Raw genomic sequence first — 21451 nt, 5'->3', positions numbered from 1 at the left:
ACACCTCCTATTCAGAACTATAGGTATGTCTGACCTAATAAAAATGAAGCAAATCTTAATTCTTTACAACTCACCATTGCTGGGTAGAAAAGGATGAAGACAGCAGAGCCCAAGAAGCCTGTTGGACCCAGAATAATCACGTTATAAACCATTCCTAAAATGGCCACAATAGGGCCCCCAGCCAACAAACTGCCAACTGCTGCAGCTTCAAACATCCTTTGACCATCATTGGAACACACATTTATGAGCTGAAAAATACACATAACAGATCATTTAGATTTAACACAGCTCATTCTCAAAAGAATATATCACATATCCCTTTTCACACTGCAGTTTCCAAAATGATGCTGCAGCTTACCTCTCCAAGAGACTTTTCCTTGATGTTCTTCAGCTTAAGAATTTTCTTAAATGCCATTGTCAAGACAGCTCCACGCAGTCTAACCCCCGTGCGGTAATTCAAAGCCCAGGTTAGTGCAAGGGACCAAGATCGCACCACTTCTGTCATAAAGATGCCAAAAACTAAGAACAAGCTGTACTGCAGGTCGGACTCATTCTGTTGGGTATACTCCAGAAGATGTTTCACAACGAACGCCTACAGGAAGAAATGCAAGCTCGCATGAACACCCCATCATCCCAGAAGACCATGCAACAACTTTATGTTAAGTTAGAAATAAGTAGGCTACTTTGCTTTTAAAAGAGCCTTTTGAAATAGAAAGCTTCTTCTTTCTAGAAGTAAAAGGTGTCAATACAAGTACTGCAATACAAAGCCCTGCTGAGAGCCAAGCACTGAGTCAAATTGAGTACGTAAATAGAGTTTAATTTGAAATCATATTCCTCGCAGCACGCTTCTAATCCTCCGTGTCTTCTAACTTAACATAAATCTGTCTGTCAGCTGAAAGCAATGCATTATCATATAGAAGAATTTTAAAATATAGTCACTACTTATACATCTGCGCACATTAAGAAACATTCCTTTACGTGACATTAAGACCTTTCTTATTTTATCTTTGGCTTGCTTCAAACGTGCTTATTTGATAAAAAGGAACAATGTACCTACAGTTGTAGAGGGGAAGAGTGAGAAGGACATTTGCAAAACATTCCTGGAAATAAACATCAGCAGTTTAATAGTAAAGAAAAAAACAAGCAGAAAGCACAAGGTACGCAATGCCACAAATCATTAGGGATGGGGAGGGAAAAAAAAAAAAGGAAAAAAACTTAACCATTTGATCCCTCCCCATACCCTCTCCCCCCCAAAACAAACACTTTACCTCAGGAATCACATTTCAAACATCACCTGCAGAAAGAAGACAGCCCCCAGAATCACCGATTCCCACCTCCAGCTCTTTGTGGTCCAACAGCACAACAAAACATCATACAACTCAATCACCAGCAATACTAATTAAATACTATTGACTGCAAAACAATAGGCTTTTATTTGAAATAAAGTGTCATCTTAAATGGTAACATCTCAAAAACACTGTACAACAGGTAGAGCATTGTATAAACATACAATCTGCACATACAGGATAATTATAAAGGACTAACATCTAACAGTCTTAGCCTCTAACATAAGCTAGATTTGAAACTACACACAAATTGTAAAGATACAAAAACAGAATAGTATTTGTTCATGAAGTCCAAAAGAAGTCAAACTTGCAGGTGCCAACAAAGAAGGCTTCTGAGGCTGCACAAATTCTGAAATCTGGTTTAAAAAGTATCCTACAATAAGGCTCCACAGACAGCAAAATATTTCCTAGAAAGCTTTTCAACAAATGATGCTTTAAAATACTGGTGCTTTTGATATGCTAGTACAAAGCAGAGAGTTACCTTTGCCTTCAATAAAAAGTAATAAAAAAAATCTGAAACCAAAGAAAATATTTGAGAAGCCTTTCACATAATAGTCCATAGGAGTCCTCTTGGCTAAACCAGGTTTTGCAAATAAGAGTTCTGTATAGGTTGAAGAGAGAAGAAAAAAACAAAACCCCACTATTTCAAGCAAAGGTATTGATTAGCTACAGCCCAGCACCAAATAACAGAAAAAAAATGGAGATCAAATTCATCTGTTCTGAGGAAAGTAATTCTGCACATCAGAACCAAGGAAACATGCTGTAAATAATTTTGCTCTTTCTTTTTCACAGCTGTGAATTAAAGCCAGATGTCCACCAGGTTCTAGAATGGCCAGAGAAAATTTACATACCAATCCCTGAACAAATGTGAGGAGCTCACATTCACAGATCTATTGCATTTCAACTTTCTCCTTAATTGGATTTAGTTTTACATCATGTGTTTGGACCACAACTGCATACAGTTGGTTTGTAGTTACTAAGGAGATTACTGACTTCTTTTTCCAGTATTCAATCCAACATATGCAACAGAGTCACTGAGCAACTGGGGTAAAAATCCCCCTTTTTCGTCACGAGCTGTAACCCAGCACGGTCACAGAGCATTTTCTCGCACACCACAGCATTGCTGAAAGTCTCCAAGAGAGGATGTGTAAAGATAGCAGATGTTTCCTGGGGTCTCATTCCTCCCAAAACTTTTTAGTGCAATCTTTCAGCACTATGTTATAGATTCAGCATCTCCCGTGATGAAATAGAGACCAGCTTACATTATACCCCCATTTATTTATTTTTTTTCAGAAGAAAGAAAAGAGGAAACAGCAGATTAAAGAATATTGAAAAGGGAAGGGAAAAAGTCACACATAATTAACATTTGCATCTGAACACATATTATTTGAAACCTAACTAGTTTTACAAGAGTCCAGCATAAAGTTCTTTACAAAACAATAAAGTTACAGTACAAAACTAAAACTCAAGCTAATGGGAAAAAAGGAACTCCTGTGACTATTACTGTAGTAGTTGGTGCTAGCTGCTTGGCTGTCTTAAGCATTCCCATTGAATAAACATTACCTTACCTTTGCTCTTGGCGTTGGCTCTGCCCAGCAGGACTGTCTCATTCTGACGCAGAAAACAGCCATCCTGAAAATTCTGAAGAACAGCTTCTGTCACTGGTCCCACTGCAGTGCCGGCATCCCTGCTGCAGCCAGCATGCGACAGCATGGGGCAGGCTGCAACTGGAGCCAACTGGGAAATTGGGAAACTTACCTCCAATAGCTTACCACTCCCCCCTCCAATAACTGACCAAACTGTCAAGCTGTACTCCACTAAGATAGCAAGTTTCCCCATCTCCCAAACAGGAAGAATAGCTCTGAATGGGGACATTGTTCAGACCTGAAGTTAAACTGATTATGTTTAGTAATCAAAAAACTTCTTTACTTCCTCAACCCAAACTTGAAAGTTTAGGTAGCTGATCAAGTGACAGCAAATATTCACTGGAGATAAATAGTATCTCACCTATTCCATCACATTCTGATGGTTATTACAAGGCATTCTGACACATGCAACTGTCTCACCAGGTTACGGGTTTGGATATTGTGCCAGATGCAGAATCTACCAAAATAAATAAAAAATAAAATAAAAAATAAAATAAAAAATAAAGGACCCTTGAAGGATCTATCTGTTATTAAAAAAAACACACCAAAAAACCCCAAACACACAGGAAGTCTGCCACAACTCCTTTCCACTTATAACCATCACAATGCTCATTAGCAATGCTCACAGCTGTTGGCTGGCACTTCAAGGTCACAGACTTTCAATTAAAATTTTTGAAGTTCAATAGTGTTTAACTCCATTTTTATAGTTTTCACCAATACGGAAGCAAGTCAAGTGCTTTTCCCTGATCTCCCTTTTCAGGTCACTGAAAGGGTGCAACAATACAAGAAGCACTGATACTTCTGAGGAGACAGCATAGGCATACCTATGAGGCATGCCATTTTTAAAAACAAGGAGGAGGGATGGTAAAGACTTTTTTTTATGCCAAATGATGGAACCAAAAGGGAACTGTTCTTCATTCAGAGAAATTAATAAGGTTCCCTGTAAATGGGCAAAGGTCTGTAATTTTAAACTACCCAAAACCAAGCATCAATTGCAGCAGTGGCCCCCAGCCTAACCAAGTAGGTTGTTTTGCTCCTTCCCCTCCTGCTCTCTCTCATTCAGCAATCGGCTGAGACACACTGAGAAAATTACACTACAGAAATTAGGGGCAACCCTGCTGCAAGTTCTTTTCTAAAGATAAAAGCAGCTACTAAAGCCCTGCAGTGAAACAATGACAGAAGCTCTTCTTGGGGAAAGCTAGTGCTGTTAAAACCTTAACCATGATTTGTGTTCATTATTGAAGGACATTCATATATATTGCATCATCCGAGGTACTACAAGTTATTACCAATGAAACAGTATCACAGAAACATTTATTGCTATTCATGTTACATGAAACAAGGCAAACTTTAAAAAGTCTTAAAAAGCAGAACATTTTGATATGACATTTAAAGGCAGGAAAACATTTTAAAAATACATTTCACCTAACAGTGCACCCAAGTGTACTTACCCAAGAAATGAACCTTCAGCTTACCAGCACACTGAAACATGTACTACTAGCAGTAATACTGCTCCTACTCCTCAAGGGAAATGTGTAGAGAATAAATTTAGTCAAGATTTCAACTGTAAATCTGCACAGCACGTGCAACAAACAGGTGACAAAAAATGGTGTGAATGTCAAGTCCCATATGTTGTTATCTTCGGTACGACTCACAGCAAACAGCAGCAGTTCCTAGAGGCAGTAACATGCTCTAACATTTCTTCTGTCTGACCATTCTCTGCAGGATCAGTAAAAAGACTATACCCATAGACTTCTTGAGAACTGCTCACATTAGCTTTAAGTAGTACTCTAATATAAAACAGTTTCATTCCACTCCTCAAAGACTGTGTTATTAAAGCCAATAATCTAAAATAAGTATTTTATCAGACTGAATTTTATTCCAAGATACATTTACAGAATTGCAAAAAGAAAAAGAAAACAATTAGAAGACCTGCACATGCAAAAAAAGACCACAGTTAAGGAACAACTTTAAACTATACTCAAAAGCAAAGAGAAAAACAAGTGTGCATTTCCTCCAAGATACCTAAACTCCCCCACCCTTCTCCAAGAACTTGCCTTGGTATTCAGCAACTGATCCATCAGCTGTAGGAAACCTATCTTGGATTATTGAATCACTCTGGAATTTTGCCCCAAAATTTCTAGCTAATCAAACCTTTAAGTGACTCTGCAATGAAACTTTAAGATTTTACAGTTGGCCATGAGATGGAGCCCTCTGGGGTTGTTAAAAAAAGGATGGATATTACTTACTGGTCCACTAAAACCCGCGAGTTGAGTGATCATCAGACACACTATGGAAATTATGAGCCTGGTGCGGCAGAAAATCCACACAACCCTCCGGAGAGAAGCATCATCAGGCCCACTTTCTTTCAGTTCTTCCTGCCACAGTCTCTCCAGCCTAATAAAAACAGAAGCCTCATGTTATAAATTTTTCACCATGAGAGAGGGTACAATCTCATAAGTACTTGTTTGTGAACATTCCAATCACTTCCTAGCTCAGAGCAGCAAAAATTACTAGACATCAAGTGAAATACATACATGGTACATTCTATAAGGTAAAGAGAAATATCTGCATCTTGAAATATCTATGTTGTGTTACTTCTACAGAAGAAAGGTGCTTTCCCTAAAGTCTCTTTGACAATCTTAATATACTGACTTGTCACAGCCTTTCCTTGCTGCTTTCCTTGCTTTGCAGAAGAGTGGCAGAGTCAAAACCTGACAAAAATTCTCATTAGTCATGAAAGGTTAGCCCAATCGCAAGATCGGACCATATTCAAATCACCTTGCTATTGCCAGTATTAATTTTCATTATTTTAGCACAAGATTTTTTTCAGTGCAGCCTTAAGAACTTTTTTTGATAAAAAATAGACATGCAAAATCAGAAAAACAACTGCTAAGCACTCCTGGAGATAGAATCCTCTAAGTTCACTGATATAAGCAAGAGTACAGAAATGGTGCAGCAGGAAGAAGTTGCATTTGAAGGATAAAACTAAATTCCACTACCCTGAGAAAGACAGAACAAAATATCACTGGTGCTTTTCTAGGGCAGTATCATTATCATTGCCTGTGAACTAACGCATGAAAAAAAAAAAACCAACAAAAAAAACACAAAACCAAGGAAATAAGGATGTCTCTACCTTCTACAATTGACATCTGAAGACTCATGACTTGATAAAGACCATACGTCATTCATAAACAATTCCCCTTTCTTGTATGCTCTGTGGGCCAAAGGAGTGAGCCAGGAGAAGGTCATGCAGGAGAACAGCCCAGCATTATCAACAGGGTGCTCGTGTCTAAAAGCAAAAAAAAGAAAAATCACAAATGAAAAAAGAAAACAGAACTGTAAATCCCTTAGAAAAACAAAGCCTCCTCTCATTTAAAGTACTCAGAGTACCAAATAGCCCCCACCAGTCATACTTGCTAAACAAATCTGATGTTCCCCGTATCAGTCAGCAGACCTACAGCTGCAATCCTGCTTTGTGACTGGTTTGAAAAGCAAATGCTGTATATCAGTTCTTTTGTAGCCTAAAGACTTACTTGGAAGTAGTCCGTATGGGTTTCAGCACATTCAAGCCATGGTGGTATTTGCTCTTGTGATGCTCTTCATCCAGCATTCTCAGCTGGGAATGCACAGAGGTGTCCAGTGGCAGGCCCTCTGCCCGAGCAGCTGCTTCCAAGGCATCCTGGCATTCAATCTGTTTGTACAAGACAGACAGAGAAGTCAGACTTCAAAACTATATTTAAAGTCCATGACTCCCAACTCCAGCAACTCTGCCCCTCTTTATTCTGTAAAGTACTGCACCACAGCAATCAGTATAATTTAAATGTCCTAGAAGACAGGCTTCAGCCTGGCAGTAAAGAGATAGAAGGCACACATTCTAGATCTGCATTAGATTGCTGCATTTGTAAAACATTAATTAACACTAGCATTGTGCCTGTGCATTGAAAGGATAAATGGACAGACCAGACTAATCTTGCATTCTGCCACAAGAAATACAGTAGAGAAAAATTACAAAATCAGCTACCTATGACATCAGTTCAGGAAATCAATGACTGGCTTATGACATAGAATTAAGACATTTGTGATGAATTTACATGCTCATAGTGTAATTTAGAAATTCTTATTCACAAAAATTTCAAATTGTTTTCAGAATACTTCTAAAGTTCCTTCTTCAAAAATATCTTGGATTAGATAAAAAAATACACATTAAGCAGAGCTGTACTTTCTTTTATCATGTTCCTACTTTTCCCTTTTCTCCTGAAGGGAACAGAGATGACAATTTTCTCTGCTTCCTGCCACATTTTTAAACAACTCAGCAACTTTATTAAAAACCATTCAAAAGGGAGTCCTTAGATCAGGACTGTTTTTCCATGGTCCCAGTGAAAGGCTGACCTAAATGCTTATCTAAGAGGATCGAGGAAACAGCAATTATATGGATTAGTTAAAATGTTGCAAAGTTAAAGTAAACCTGTTGATCAGAAGCTAGATGGGGCAAAACTATCTGAAGAGATCTATACTCACAGAGAGCTCACTATTGGCTCTGCTAACTTAGACCATTTACTGCAGTCCCATGTTAACTGTTTGTAGTCTAGTGTTTTTGAAATGGAGCTACTTTGTGGGGGACAAAAAAAAAAAAACAACTGAGTTCTGAAGGAAAAAACTTCCTGGCAGTCTCACAATCAGAGATAATGTGTTTACCCTTCTTAGTTCTTACCAGAACAAGTTATTTTGTTTCTTTGAAAACAGCAACTGGTCCTGACCTCAATAAACATACTCACTAAACCTAAAGCTATGATTACAAAATGAGAGAAGTACTAAGAAAGCAAAAGAATATTACAACTTTATGATACATGAAGTGACTCAAAAATACGCCACACTTGAAATCTGAATTAAAAGACTTCTCACTCAATTTTTTTTTAGTGACTCACTAAGGGCAATACTGCCTTACTAAATCTACCCAAATCAGCATTAATAAGTGACCTGCCAAAGATGTCTCAAAGGACTCAGTAGAGGGGAAAAGTTCTGCACCACTGATTTTCTGCTTACAGAGGAATTCATAGCTAGTTTGCTATGTTACTCTCCGCAAGAGCCCCAGGCAAATCTGACCAAACATCCTGCTGCTGCTAAGATGCTTGTTTGTAAGTGATGCCACAGGTTATTTGCAGAAATCACTGTTTGCCAGAGCTCACAAAAGTGCCTGTAAGTTAATAAAAAGTCTTCCAAAACCAAAACCACTGTATTTGTCAGCATAAAAAAAGTTTTTCACCACTTACAAACAAGAATAGCTTTCTAATAAGAAAGCACAATTGCAAGATCTTGGATTTTTAGGTAGTCCAAAGATAAAATTCTTAAGCACTCATTGTGAAAAATAATTAAACTCTCCAGTCAATAGAATTCTCTCAGAGAATGCGGAAAAGATGCACTGATAAAAGGCTAGGGCACTGCCTTCAAAGTCTTGCTATATTCGTAAGTACTAGCACAAACCCACAGTTAAGAACATCGCTCATCTCCAGCTCAGAAAGGTTGTCAAAATCCCACATGTACAACTATCAAAAAACAAGTGCATCACACTACTGGGCAATTAAGATTCTAAGAAAGACCATACAGTTGTGTGTCATGTTAGAAAACTTTCAAAGCACAGTTTTATCAGGAAGGAATGAGACTCCTAAGCAGTTTTACAATGCATTTCTAGAGCAAAAGACTGAAGTACAAACTCAGCAACAACCCCACCACTGTTCATTTAGGTTTCTGAATCCCTGTTGCTTTTTCAGGTGCTCATCAACTGGCAACAGCCTGAATGCCTGCATGCATGTGGTTTTCTTGGAAACTAAAACCTTGAAGAAATCATTAGCAATAGGATTTAACTGCCTGCAGCACTGCTCTTGAAATAAATGTCTAATAGATCAAGTACTAACAAACAAATCAGACAGCACTTTTTGTAATTCAGCAATGTATTTATACACCAACACAAGCAACAAACTAAGTGATACAACACAGTGCTGGTAACTCTAAAGACATGCCCACAAAAACAAAGAAAGTCTAAATCAGAGATCACTAATGGCACAGGGGGATACAACTCAGCTATTTTTTGGAAAACAGCAGCTCACTACTCAGTATCATCAAAAAGGCCAAGAGATGACAAAGAATTGTTACAAATGGCACAAAAAATAAAGCAGGACATATTAATATACCACTTAAAATTTTAGGGTTCCCTCCTTTTTGAACACCAATCAGTCCCCTGTCACTTCAGTTCAAATAAGGGTATTATACTAAAAATTACTTTCTGCGAGCAATGAGAACAGTTGGAATTGGAACAGCTTCCACACAAACATAAATTTAAGACTTTTCAGCTGAATAGAAGAATAAAGATCAGGTACAGGTATTTCACATGTCCATAAAGTCATGAAAGGCATGGAGAATTAGGGAATGATCCCCAACTGGTCTTACAACAAAAGAACCAGGGACAATCAGTGAAATTAATGTTTTTTCCATAAAGCACACTTGAAATCTAAAGTTCTCCATCACAGGATGCTGTAAAGTTCAAATACATAAATGGACTAAAACCAGCAGGATTAAACTCACATAGGATAAGTATATCATAGCTTATTATTAAATGCATGAGAGAAGGCAACAACAACCACTTACCCAGCATCTTATTAATAGCTAATGGATTAAAAAAAATATAGAAAGAAAAAAATAAAATCTGAAGCCCTGGGCAGCTCCTAACAGAGGGTAATGGTTCTGCACCCCCCGTTTCATGATGCTATGACACACCTGGGTACAGGATGATGTGATTCAAGAGATCACTGGGAAAATTAACAGATGAAGAACTCTTAATCCCTGAGAGTATGAAGAGTACTGAGGAAGTACCACTACAGATGATACTGTCTTCTTTTACCTCCACAGCTAGTTCACAGGCAGGCAAAGAAAGAGAAGCATGGCTGGTGCTGCTATCGCAGAGCATGCCTGTCCCCTCTGACTTTGTGCAACTTCAGAGAGCAACAAAACCCTACCAGCACACGTTATGATGTTTTGTCTAACAAACTGCTCATAGCAATAGTGAGCACATAAGATCATGTGAGAGCCAGAAAGATAACATGATTGGCTCATGATAGAAGGCCTGGGGAGGTAAGGAAAATAAATAATTTAAGGGCAAGGAAAAAGACTTGCTCATTAAATTTGAGACAGCAATACCAGATTCAGAATCTGCATACCAAGGCCAGGTGACAAGGCCATGAAAATACTGAAAATTTAGGAGGCAAGCTACAATGTTATCAAATACACACTGTGTCAGAGATTAGCAAGACAAAAGTAGGAAGCAAGCATCAGGAACATTATGCAGAAACGCAAGCAAACTCACATATGTGAAATAAAAGGGCACTTCTGAAAACCTGCTAAGCAGCCAACATGGGCATTTATCTCTGAGGATGAGGAGCGGGTGAAGGGAAAGGAGGCAACTGTGTTGTACATAGGAAGAAATTAAAAAAAAAAAAGCATTAAAAAGTGAGATCCTCGGCAATCTCACATTCACAGAGAAGGTACCAACATATTGGTTTGACAATTGTTAACATCAGATAATAACAAAACCAGACAGGCCTGGAGACAAAGCAAAACAGACTTTTTTTACGTGTCTTAAAAAAAAAAATTTAATGTATATGCTGCCAACATATAACCCAAACTCCACCCATCAAGCAAGTACTGTCTTCCTCTTCCATAAAGCAGAATATCTTCAAGGGCTCAGATCACCACAAGGAAGAAAGTGCATCTCTTCTAGTCCTACTGCTACCTGACAGGAAACTAGACCAGAGCAGACATAAAGTCTTCTTTACTAACTCTTGCAGCTGACACAGAACACAAAAGCTACTGTGGTTGATCTATTATTATGTAACAAGAAGATTGCTCTATTTGAGTAGTAAAGAACTCTGACTTAGCACCATTGCTGAAGAGGAACTCCCACCTCTTGCAGTTAGAAGGCAAAGCTCAGAAGGCTCCCTCACTCTTCTGTTCAAGTCCCCAGTAAGGAGAGGCAAATGGGAAACAAACCAGCACGACAGAGTTTAGGACTGGGCAGGCACATGGGGAGAAGAATTACACAATCACCAGTTCTGCTCAGTGCTTAAAGCATTCTCATATTACAATCTGGGATGAACAGCGATTTTAAAGTATTTAAGGGTCTTCATTAACAGACTGGTGTTTCAAAACGAGATTAGTTATTAGCTGGTATGGGCTGGGGAAGAATAGGATCAACTGTTCCGGTTAGCTTAAGTATAATTAAACCAAAATAAAACAAGAGTCTAGGTAAAGATTACTTGAAAGTTGTAATTACATCCTTCTCCCCAAAAATTCATTCAAGTCTTTCAAAGAATAACCCCACTTGAAAGCACTTAGGGGGTAGTAGTCATAGTTAGACTTTTGCAGGTAGCACAGGCAACCCCTAAAGCCCTGTTGTCCAGACTTTGGTAAGCCATGAAACCCAGGAGCATCTAAGAACTAGGTAGGTTTGCAGGTTCAAACACTGGCCAATCTGCTGTTGCTTGGTGAAGTAACAAGTGCTCAATGAACTTTATATTCCACCAAGGCAATGTTCTCCTTTCACTGGATTTTATGCAGTACACAATCTACAAAAGTATTAATAGGAGGATTTGCAGCATTAGACTCCCAGCCTACTCTATAGCAAGAATGCTTTATAATACTGTGCCCAATTAGAACATAAGCCTATTTAGGACTAGCTTGGTGTATCATCCACCCATACCAGCTGTCTTCCTAAAGGAGAGGCAGCCAAGAAACAGGCACTGGGCTAAATCACAGACAATGGGTGAGAGGAAGGAGGCACTGATCCTTTAGACATCTGCATACACGGACTACAAAGTACAGGCAGCACAGCTGAATTCACACAGCACACGGATGAGACCACCAGATAGCTTTAGAAGCCTAGAAATTACTGTTACAGCTTCCAGGACTGTTGCAATGGACCAAGTAAAGGAGTTCAGACCTCCCTTTTCTTCTACCTCCCAATAAGCGGAGTATAAATGAAAGCTTATGTCTCTGCTGCCTTCCCAGAGGGAAGAATAGCTCATTACAGCACCAACTACATTTCTAAATGAACTAATAAGTGCAGCTCTGCTATATCTCTCAAATGTGAGAACTACCTGTTCAGTGTGCTCTGACTTGCCACAAGAGTTCAGAGACGCAACAGCTTGAAGTCCAGTCATTTGCTCTAACACACTTCTGTATGTGTCTTTCTTACACAAGACCTCTGCAGTTACTCTTCTGGGCTATGATTAGCAGAAGTAGAATTAGTAGTTAAATCATTGTTTCAAAGCTAGCAGAATTTAGGCATCCTCAAGGTAGAACAGAAGTCTCGCAGTAGTGCCTGGAACTGATATGAGGGCTTTGCAGCCGAACAAGATCAGGGTATGCAAGTTTGTGATGAGCCTGAATATTTTAGTCACACACTTAAGCACTTTTACCTGATGTACAGAGTTCTTGCTGAGGACAGGTGTACCAGTTTCTTCCAGAAACATTGCTTATTTGACCTTGCCCTTGAATTGTGGCAAACATTAGCACTGAGGTGAGATGTTCTAAATTTTCCTGGCAAATCCACTTATTCTTGTAATCCAGGAAATGCATAGTTTGGCATGTAGTGTTCATTTGGGGATTTTGTAACAGTAGCCGCTATGTATACAGCTGATAACAGCTATGCACACACTTAGGCTTCTGGTATATATGAATCCATGTACTGTTTTGCATGAAAACTAGTATTCACAAATACTAGTGATAATATAAATCAAAGGATATAGGATTTATTCAGAGCTGAGGTTGTACACTGATCATCCAGCACTGAAGCTACACAGTACATGCACACTAACAGTACAGTAACCACAGACTCCAACTGAATTGGAAAAAATGATCACCCTTAACTGCAAGTTTCTCTACAGAATTAGCATTCTATACAAGTTTGGACCACAAGGCTGGGAAGCTAACTCCTCACTAAGCAGTTAAAACTAGCACAGGAGAGGCTGAGGATTTGAATCCTGACTTGCTCAGATAGGCTCTACTATCCTGAACCACATGCAGACAGCCTGCTATATGCAGTAAGTGTTTTTCCAGTAATATCCTTGGGCCATGCCTACGCTAGGTCACAATAGAAGCTACACAGATCAAGTTAGTACAACACCAGGAGTATCCAGGGAGTCTTTAAACTCAAGCTTCTATGGAGTGCAATCACCAGTGAATAATGGCAGAAAACTTAACACCACAGCATTTACCAAGCCTAATACAAGAGCCTTTTATTCAACTCATCTTCCTGTACCAACACATGCTTCCAAAAGCAAAGGACACCCCACTCAAGCAGCAAATTTAGTTTTGAGTTCAGTTTTATTTCAAGTTACGTTCTCCAGTAGCTTGGTATATATTCATCAAATCCTTCTGTCAACCTTTGCAACTGTACACGGAGTTTCTGAGATAGCCATAGGGAAGAACGGCCCCAGCACTAATACGGACTACAATTAAAAAAATACTCCGAGCTTTACTCCACTGAAGGTCAATCTGCTCCTTACACACTTTCAGTCATGAGCAGGCCGGTTTATGCATCTCCTTTGGACAAAAGGAATGCAACTAGCAGTAGTCAAAGAATACTGGCAAGTGACAAGATCTGAGGTGTTATCATGTAGCTAAAACTTAGACAAAAATATGGTTAATGTACTAAAGAAGGTACCTGACTTTTAATGTTAAAGCATTCATTTGCCAGAACACCAGTGTTCCCCTGCACAGAGGATTTTGCCTTTTTGCTCCTCCTCCTATTACGAAGTGTTACTAAGTATAAGGTTTCTCACAGTTAACCCCCACTCCAAGTTTCCAGGTAATACATGACTGGCTGATGGATACAGCCTTTCTCAGCTGGTAGTATGTGCATATATAAACAGAAGACAAGGTAGAGATATCACTTCTTCAGAGTGGTTGGCAAATCATCTTCAAACATTCATCAACAACTAAGTCAAGAATTTCATGTCAAGTTGGCAAGTACTTTAGTAGCAGAAGTTCAATGGCACAACAACTTGGCAGAAGTTATTGTAACCAAGATACATCCAGTCCTTTGGGATATCATGGAATTGATGCATTTTTAGAAATTAACATGAGTATTTGCTTCTGCACATTACCTGTGTTCAAAGTTCTCAAAGATAACAGAACTACTGACAAAGGATAGAGTCTCAGATATTCTAGACACTATCAGGGCAGTTCAATCACTGAAACTGGGTTTGAGGGATGCTATCCCTCAATTTCATGCATTGTTCACCTTAGTCTCAATCCTCCATTGTGGGAGCTTATGTGTTCCAATTTCTAAACCTCCTTTATATTTAAGGCCTTGACTTCTTCCCGTCATCTCCCTCCTCTCAATATGACATTATGGTTGCTACTTTTTCCTCAGAAGCAAGCACTTCACCCATTACCTTGACCAAGTAGTCAACCGCAGTTTCACTTTCATGTGCAGTGAGCATTGACATCAGCTCAAACTACTACAGCTTCTAGCTGTAATCAGAGCCAGCCATATAGCAATATCTTTCTGCATAGAGTAATATTCAGAACACCTACAGGCTTTACGAGCCTACTTGGGCTGTAATTCCTAAAGTTATGTGTGGTTACCCGATTATGAAAATATGAAATCTTCTAGAAAAATGCAGATATCCAGCAGCTTGAGCTACAACTAAAAGCTTATAGTTAAACCATCTAGAAGGCCTGATCCAAGCAGAGTACCAAGGCACTAGTACACAGGCTACATTTGCATTCTTATTTTTGAACATATTGCTCAGCACAGTTGGTTCAGACATTTCAGATGCTCCAGAGAAGTTGAGAAGCAGAGTTGACCTGAATATTGAACAGTAAGATTGTGATAAATTACTTCAAAGCTATCAGTGCTTGAAGGATTTACATCAACTCCAAGTTCTGATCACATTCTCTGCTGTCTTTGCCAAAAGCTGTGAGAGACAAACCTGAAAGATAAGAGATCAAGATGAGGACAGGAGTGTTAGAAAGGGTTCTGATGGCTAAAGTCAGCAACATATTCTCCCTGAGTATTTAAAGTACTCTCTACAGTTCCACACTGTCCAGTGTCTTGAAATGCAACAATCCACGCTTGAGGCTTATCACTGATGCTGCAGACATTGCAGTCAGAACCAATTACAGCTTGGAGTACAAGTTGTAAATTAGTGCCCTGGCACTGTTAACTTAGGGACTCTAATTTCAAGAATTGAGTTCTCATAAGCATTGTGTACCATGAGAACAAGCTGTTTCTACATCCTCTTCTGTTGTCGTGAGCATAATGGGGTAGGGGAGCAAAACGCTCACTTGCCCACTGTTCCATTAAATAAACATGAAGTCTACATTTAAGAACCTATTCCAAAGCCACTTAGAGAACAAATTATTTCTTACTCATTTGTCATTTTATAGTGCATTTCATCGACACAATGGGATCTGCCCTCCTCCTCAGGCCACACTGCTGGGATCTGCCTTCCTCCGTAGGGCACACTGCTTCCATGAGAAAAACTAAATACAATTACTTCAGATACAACACAAAGGGCATACAAGCATTCCGAGAACAAAAAGTTCTAAAGGTATGAATCAATATTTCAAAACATCCCTTAATTTTTATTCACTGGTGATGTAACAACTTCTTAACAGTTGAAGACTGCTGACTACAGTGCTGGCAGCAAGCACACCTAGAAGTTATCTTTATTCAGAAGAGCCATGCCCCCACATACAATAAGCCCAATTAGCATGGTATTATGCCTTAGGAACATGTAGTTAGCACCCTATTTTGTAAGTGACATTAAGATCTCCAAAGCCTTAAAAATCAATTGTTACAAGAGCACACTGGTGAAACCTATTCATGAGTTGACTATATGTATTCACAAGCTGAACAAAAAATGTTTCTTGATTTTTCAGTCCTTGAGTGCCTATTTCACAGGTCCAAATTTCTATAGCAACATTCCCATTAAGCACCAAGAAATGCTGGATTAGACCCACTTAGATTGCAGCATGATTTCAATCATGATTCCAGGAAGCCTATTTAAAAAGCTCCTGTCTCTCAAATAAGCGATCTTCCAGACTGTGACCAAACAGCATTTAAGCTTCTAAGGAAAGAATTACAAGGTTTTTTCATTATTGTCATGAACACTGATTACAGCATCCTTTCAGCGGGAAACCTGAACACCAATACGAAGGTTTCACAACAAAAAGAGCAAATTTTAATACAACCTTTATGCAATGCAAAGAAACATATAAAAAGGCTCTGGGACCCTGGCTTAGTAGTAAAATAGGTCTTTCACCTATAAAGATCTTTACCAGGCAACCAACTAGTCTTGTCCACTTCAAGTTAAGAAGGGTGTATAAAGATGCCGCAATACAGGCAACAGAAAAACCAGTGAGTCATTTTACTGATCACTCACTGCTTCTGGCAGGGTTACAGGTACATCACTGCCACAGGCCATTAACAAGAAGCCTGTGACTACCAGAGGCAGCACGCTTCTGTATCCGCCTCCAAGAACTACGCAGTTCTACCTCACACCACAAGGCATGAGGCTTCTATGCAACACGTTCGCAAAGAGTCTACCTCATGCAGTGTAAGTCTGTTGCAAAACAGTCACAAAACTGCACAAGCTCTTCTACAGAGATCTGAAGTCAGTAGTGAAATAACAGCCTTAATCTGCTTGCAGCTTATTTGCCAAATAGAGCACGCTTGCAGCTCTATTCTCTGGTCAAGCTAACTCAACACCTGAGCTAGGTTTTCTACAAGAAATTTGAGAGTCCCAGAATCTCTACTGATGGCACACTTGGGCTCTTTTGTCCAAATGACAGTTCTACTACAGCTTAACCCCTTTACTGGAACCGCTGCATTCTGCCACCAGCCATGCCAACATGTGCCAAATAATCCACCTAAGGCATCTGACCTAATATCTCGTTTCATAACAGATGAAGTAGTGAAGGAACAGTCCCTTCCGTTTCCTTGAAACCCATTTTTCCCCCAACAGCTGAGCTACAGCTTCTACACTTTTGTTACAGGCAGAGGGGAAGTGCTTGACCAGACAGGCAAATCTCTGCCTTACGAAAGCAAAGTCTCTGCTTATCCCTGTTACAAAAAAGAAAACACCAACAAGTGCTAAGGCCAAGAATGCTGCTGAAACCAGAGCTTGTTTCAACTAGAAAGAAATTTGGTACACAGAAAGCATCAACAGTGGTAAGGCCAAGAATGCTGCTAAAACTAGAGCTTATTGCAACTATAAAGAATCTTGGTACACACAAGCATGAACATATAACTTAGATAAGATATTATGAATACAGCTCCTTTTACTTGACCTCAGTATTTTGCAAGTAAGCAGGATATAGTCTTACTGACATGCAGCAATGAATTCAGAAATATCTGTATTTATGGATTCATCCAAGCTATAACGCTAGCAAAACAAAGAAGGTACCAATGTTTCAGCAAGAAATTAACCCTGGCATATTGAACAAGGACCTAGCAAGTAAAATGGGTAACCTGTCAGAACTAGCCAATTCCATTAGTAAGACAAATCAAGTTCATTCCTTTAAGGAAAGAAACCAAATCAGATAAAGTTCTAGGTAAGAACTAGGGTGAGCTATTTTCTTGCATCAGTAATGACAAATTTTACAGAACTCCTGTTTTGCAAACAGTCATCTGGGTCTACTACTCTGTAGTCATAGGCAGCAAACCAAACAGTAGAGTTAGAAAGGTAAACAAGACTACAGCAAGAGTCAAGCTAACCTGAAGCTGCCTCAAAGTTAAGAGACTTTTATGTCATGCTGTACAGGCATGTAGGACTAGGCTTACTTTCAGCCTTCAGGAAAAAAATTAAAAATACACTGGTTTGACTGATTTCACTCCTTTAAAAGGCTTAGAGGTAAAATAAGGATTTTCGACTCTTAAGTTAAACCAGGCATCAACATGATTAGAAGATGTAGACCTACAGGCAGAGATAACATGCTAGGATTACTGCTTACTCCACTGCCACTGGCCAGGAAATAAAGCTGTCCACCAATAGCATCACTGTTGTCACCAGTAATCTGATAAGAGCAGATGAGCTACTGGGCAGTGTACAATGATGACACAGTGAACAGCAAACCTATGACATCAACATAATAAATGCCATTAAGAAGCTGCACTGTGAGTCCAGAGGGCTCTTAGTTCTGCATCAGTGCCTGGTCTAACGCAATCACTCTACCTTCCTGAATGCCATCCACAATATTCTGCTGAGTCATAGAGCCTGTCGGGACACAAGAAGCTGCAGAGCCTGCAACTGCAAACTGCACTCAGCCTGCTGCAACACACATCGCTCCAATCTCAAAAACCAGCAGTGCAGCACTGTTAGCCCACATAAAAACACCTGGCAATACCCCTGAAGCCCCAAAGAAACATGGTAAGCCTTATCTGAAGTACATCCTATCTCAGAGTCTAACATAATGCATTAAAAGTTAATCCTTTTAAAAAGTCTTCACAATACTTCCATACAAATACAGCAAGTTCCCCTATTTCCAACCCTCTCACACCAGAGCTGTCATAGGCAATCTATATGGAATGTGTGGCAACACATCTGCAAGCACCTGGTCATTGCAGAAAAACAGACATAGGCAGTATTAACTTCAGAAAGTTCTGTATTAGTATTTTAGGAAAGGTTAAGAACAGGACACGTAAAAAAATCTTCCTGTGCTAGCATGCTTCACCTGGCACAGGTTATTGGCTTCAGACCAGATCTTTCACCAGTGTGGGTGTTTCCATTTATCTGAGCATTTATTTTTTTGCCCTAGAGCACCTGCATATGCATCATCTTCAGTGATAACAAGCCCTAAAAATTAGAATCTCAGAACAAGGACATGCAAGCTTTAAGCCAGTGGTTATTTCAAGATCCAGCTCTCAAATCAAGCTAGAATTAATTATGACAGCACCTCACCATATTAAACTCACAACTGCACACAAAACAGCATTCAATACAAATTACTTCCATCTGAGGGAAAAAGTAAAGTATTGCCACCAGAGCAAGCTAGACATCTGCTTTAAAAAATTAATCCTTGAGAAAACCATGGCACAATTAAGACTTTTTCAGCTGCCAACACTGAATGGTACATGATTTGTGCTGAGCTCTTCACTGTTCTTACTTGGTTGAAATGATTTTATTAAGTACAAAAGCTTAAAATAATGCCTGGATACAAACAAAGATCTGATTATTATAAAAGTTTATTTTGTTTAAATTTTATCACAAAGTCACATTTAAAAGTGAAAAATGTTTAATAAGTGCTCAGACTTGTTACTAAGATAGCTACAACATCCTTTGGAATGACCTCTTTCACACAAAAGGGAATATTCATTATTGACCTTCAATGCAGTGAATCTATATAGAGCTGGCACAGCAAAAAGGCTGCTGCTGTACGTAATTTAATAATGAGACTGCAAAACAAACAACGGGAAAGAACTGACCTGATGTTTAGCATGCTGAAATTTTGACCCTTCCTGCTCTTCATGCTGCACTGAGTTGGCTCTCTCCCTCACACTTCTATACCCAGGACTGGGTATAATGTACTCTTTTCCTATGTCGATGTCTTTCATCTTCTGTAAACGCCAGGGTTTACACGTGTATTTGCACCTCAAATATCTGGGGGGAAAAAAAAAATCAAACTAAATTCCACTTCATTATGTGCTATGTCAGACACATCAATTACTTTTAGTAATTTTTAAAGTTTATTTTTTTAATAAAAAACAAAGCAATTGTAAAAGTTTCATTACAACAGGGCTGTAATAATGTCACTTTGGAAACCCACAGAATTCTAACTTCTCCTGAAGTAGTTTAAACATACCCTGAGGCAACCAAATAAGTACAGTGATTCTCAGTGCACTAGAGTACTGTCATACTTCCTCCTTCAGAACTCTGAAATACAGTTATGCAATCTAATATATTTAAAGTAGCAACTACAGTATTTACTTGAAACCTTGAGAAACTTGACTTGGAAGATGAAATCACTGAATCTTTTGTTGGTGTCTAAACTTGCACATACCCAACAACTTACAAGTAGAAAGTTTAGTAAAACTTATTTTTCTAGAGATATTACATGATAAAATCGGGCATTAGAGAAAAATATATGCCTTCTTTTTAGCATTATTCACTTACTACACAGGCTTTCGCCATCATTGAGTACTAACATACACAGGAAGGAGTCACATCCTCAGTGCTGCAGGTTTTCTCTCAACCTATCAAGTTAACACTGTAAGGTCAGAAGGAGAATCGGAGTCCCGAAAAGAAAAACACTTCACACTGCAACTTTGTATTCTAACTCTGCGTTCTTGCATGCCATCACTTGCCTTAAACTAAAACGACGGAAGAAGCCTGATGCAGTTAACGTTAGTCAGAACCTACATCAGCAGGCTTGGCTGAGTGCACTGGGCTGCCACCTCTCTGCAGAAGAGGCAGAAAAGAGCCTCCTTCCCCCATCCGCTGACACAAGTCACCTATAGGGCAGTCCTCGTGGCCCCAGCCCCCCATGCCCCCCCACACCCCCAGCGCCCTGCTTCTCAGCGCCAGACGAGGATGCTGCAGAGCTGCAGGTCCCGGGGCTGCTGCAGCCTCCTGGCCCTCCATCCCCCCTCCTCCTGCAAAAGGGATGCGAGCCAGCCTCCCCCAACCTGACACCGCAAGAAACTCAGGGAGGGAAACAAGAGGGAGGAGAGCTGTCTCTCTCCCCGCCTCACCGGCGTAAACAAGAGAGGCCCTCCCCGCTGCAGCCGGGTAGGACGGACAACGATGGCCCCGAGCTCCTGGCGGGAGGAGGCACAGCACGTCCCTTTCACTGGGGAGTCTGAATGGGGGGGAGCTGCCCGACCGGCCTCCCCACAGACAAGGAGGCGAGCTACCTCGCCGGCGGCCCCCTCAACCCACACAAAGGATCTCTGCCCAACCCCACCTCAGCACCAGCCCCGGGTAACTGGCGGAGTGGCCCCGCTCACCTCCACCCGGCGACTACCCCAGCTGCGGCTTCTCCACTCAGCGGCCGCAGAGCCAAACAACATCCCTTATAGCGGCTCCGGCGTCCCCACTGCGCCTGCGCGGACAGCAGAGCGAGGGCTGCGGCGGCCGTTTCCTCCTGGCGCCCCACGGGAAATGTAGTCCGAGCCTCGGTACCCTCCGCCCACCGGTGTTTGCCTCAGGAACTACGTTTCCCAGAAGGGACCGTGAGGGCCATCTCTGTGCAGCCACCACCTCCCTTGCCGCCGGACCCCGCCTAGCTGCTTCCCGCTGCTCCTGCCGCAGCATGGGGGGGTCTGGAACGTTCGCCGGCGGCGGGGTGAGCGCCCCGGCGCAGCACGGCATGGCAGTAATACAGTGCGGTGCAACGCATTGCGTTGTAGTGCGAATGCACTGCGGTGCAGCCCAGCTCGGTGCAGTACCGTGCACACCG

General features: G+C 40.4%; 1 protein-coding gene across 5 annotated transcripts in view; it reads right to left on the bottom strand.

The window, feature by feature from the left end:
- ABCC5 (ATP binding cassette subfamily C member 5) overlaps nucleotides 1–21129 on the bottom strand; it is a 69672-nt gene extending 48543 nt beyond the window's left edge. Inside the window, exons 1-7 of one of the 5 annotated variants that reach the window (XM_061348715.1) lie at nucleotides 21000–21129; nucleotides 19479–19653; nucleotides 6529–6686; nucleotides 6129–6284; nucleotides 5242–5389; nucleotides 359–592; nucleotides 75–248 (exon numbers count right to left, since the gene is read on the bottom strand). In XM_061348715.1, the coding sequence (XP_061204699.1) occupies nucleotides 75–248; nucleotides 359–592; nucleotides 5242–5389; nucleotides 6129–6284; nucleotides 6529–6686; nucleotides 19479–19607 (999 nt within the window). In that variant the 5' untranslated portion in view covers nucleotides 19608–19653; nucleotides 21000–21129. Of the gene's footprint in view, nucleotides 1–74; nucleotides 249–358; nucleotides 593–1053; nucleotides 5145–5241; nucleotides 5390–6128; nucleotides 6285–6528; nucleotides 6687–19478; nucleotides 19654–20999 lie in introns of those variants that run through there. The other 4 variants (XM_061348716.1, XM_061348712.1, XM_061348710.1 and 1 more) reach the window with 4 other exon arrangements.
- Between the last annotated feature and the right edge of the window lie 322 nt (nucleotides 21130–21451).

Source organism: Neopsephotus bourkii, unplaced genomic scaffold (genome assembly GCF_033783945.1).
Source record: "Neopsephotus bourkii isolate Nb327-2 ecotype Australia unplaced genomic scaffold, CSIRO-AGI_Nbou_v1 NB_369, whole genome shotgun sequence".
Taxonomy (NCBI): domain Eukaryota; kingdom Metazoa; phylum Chordata; class Aves; order Psittaciformes; family Psittacidae; genus Neopsephotus; species Neopsephotus bourkii.
The sequence above is the reverse complement of the archived record's forward strand: the minus strand, read 5'-3'. Positions and strand labels throughout refer to the sequence as shown.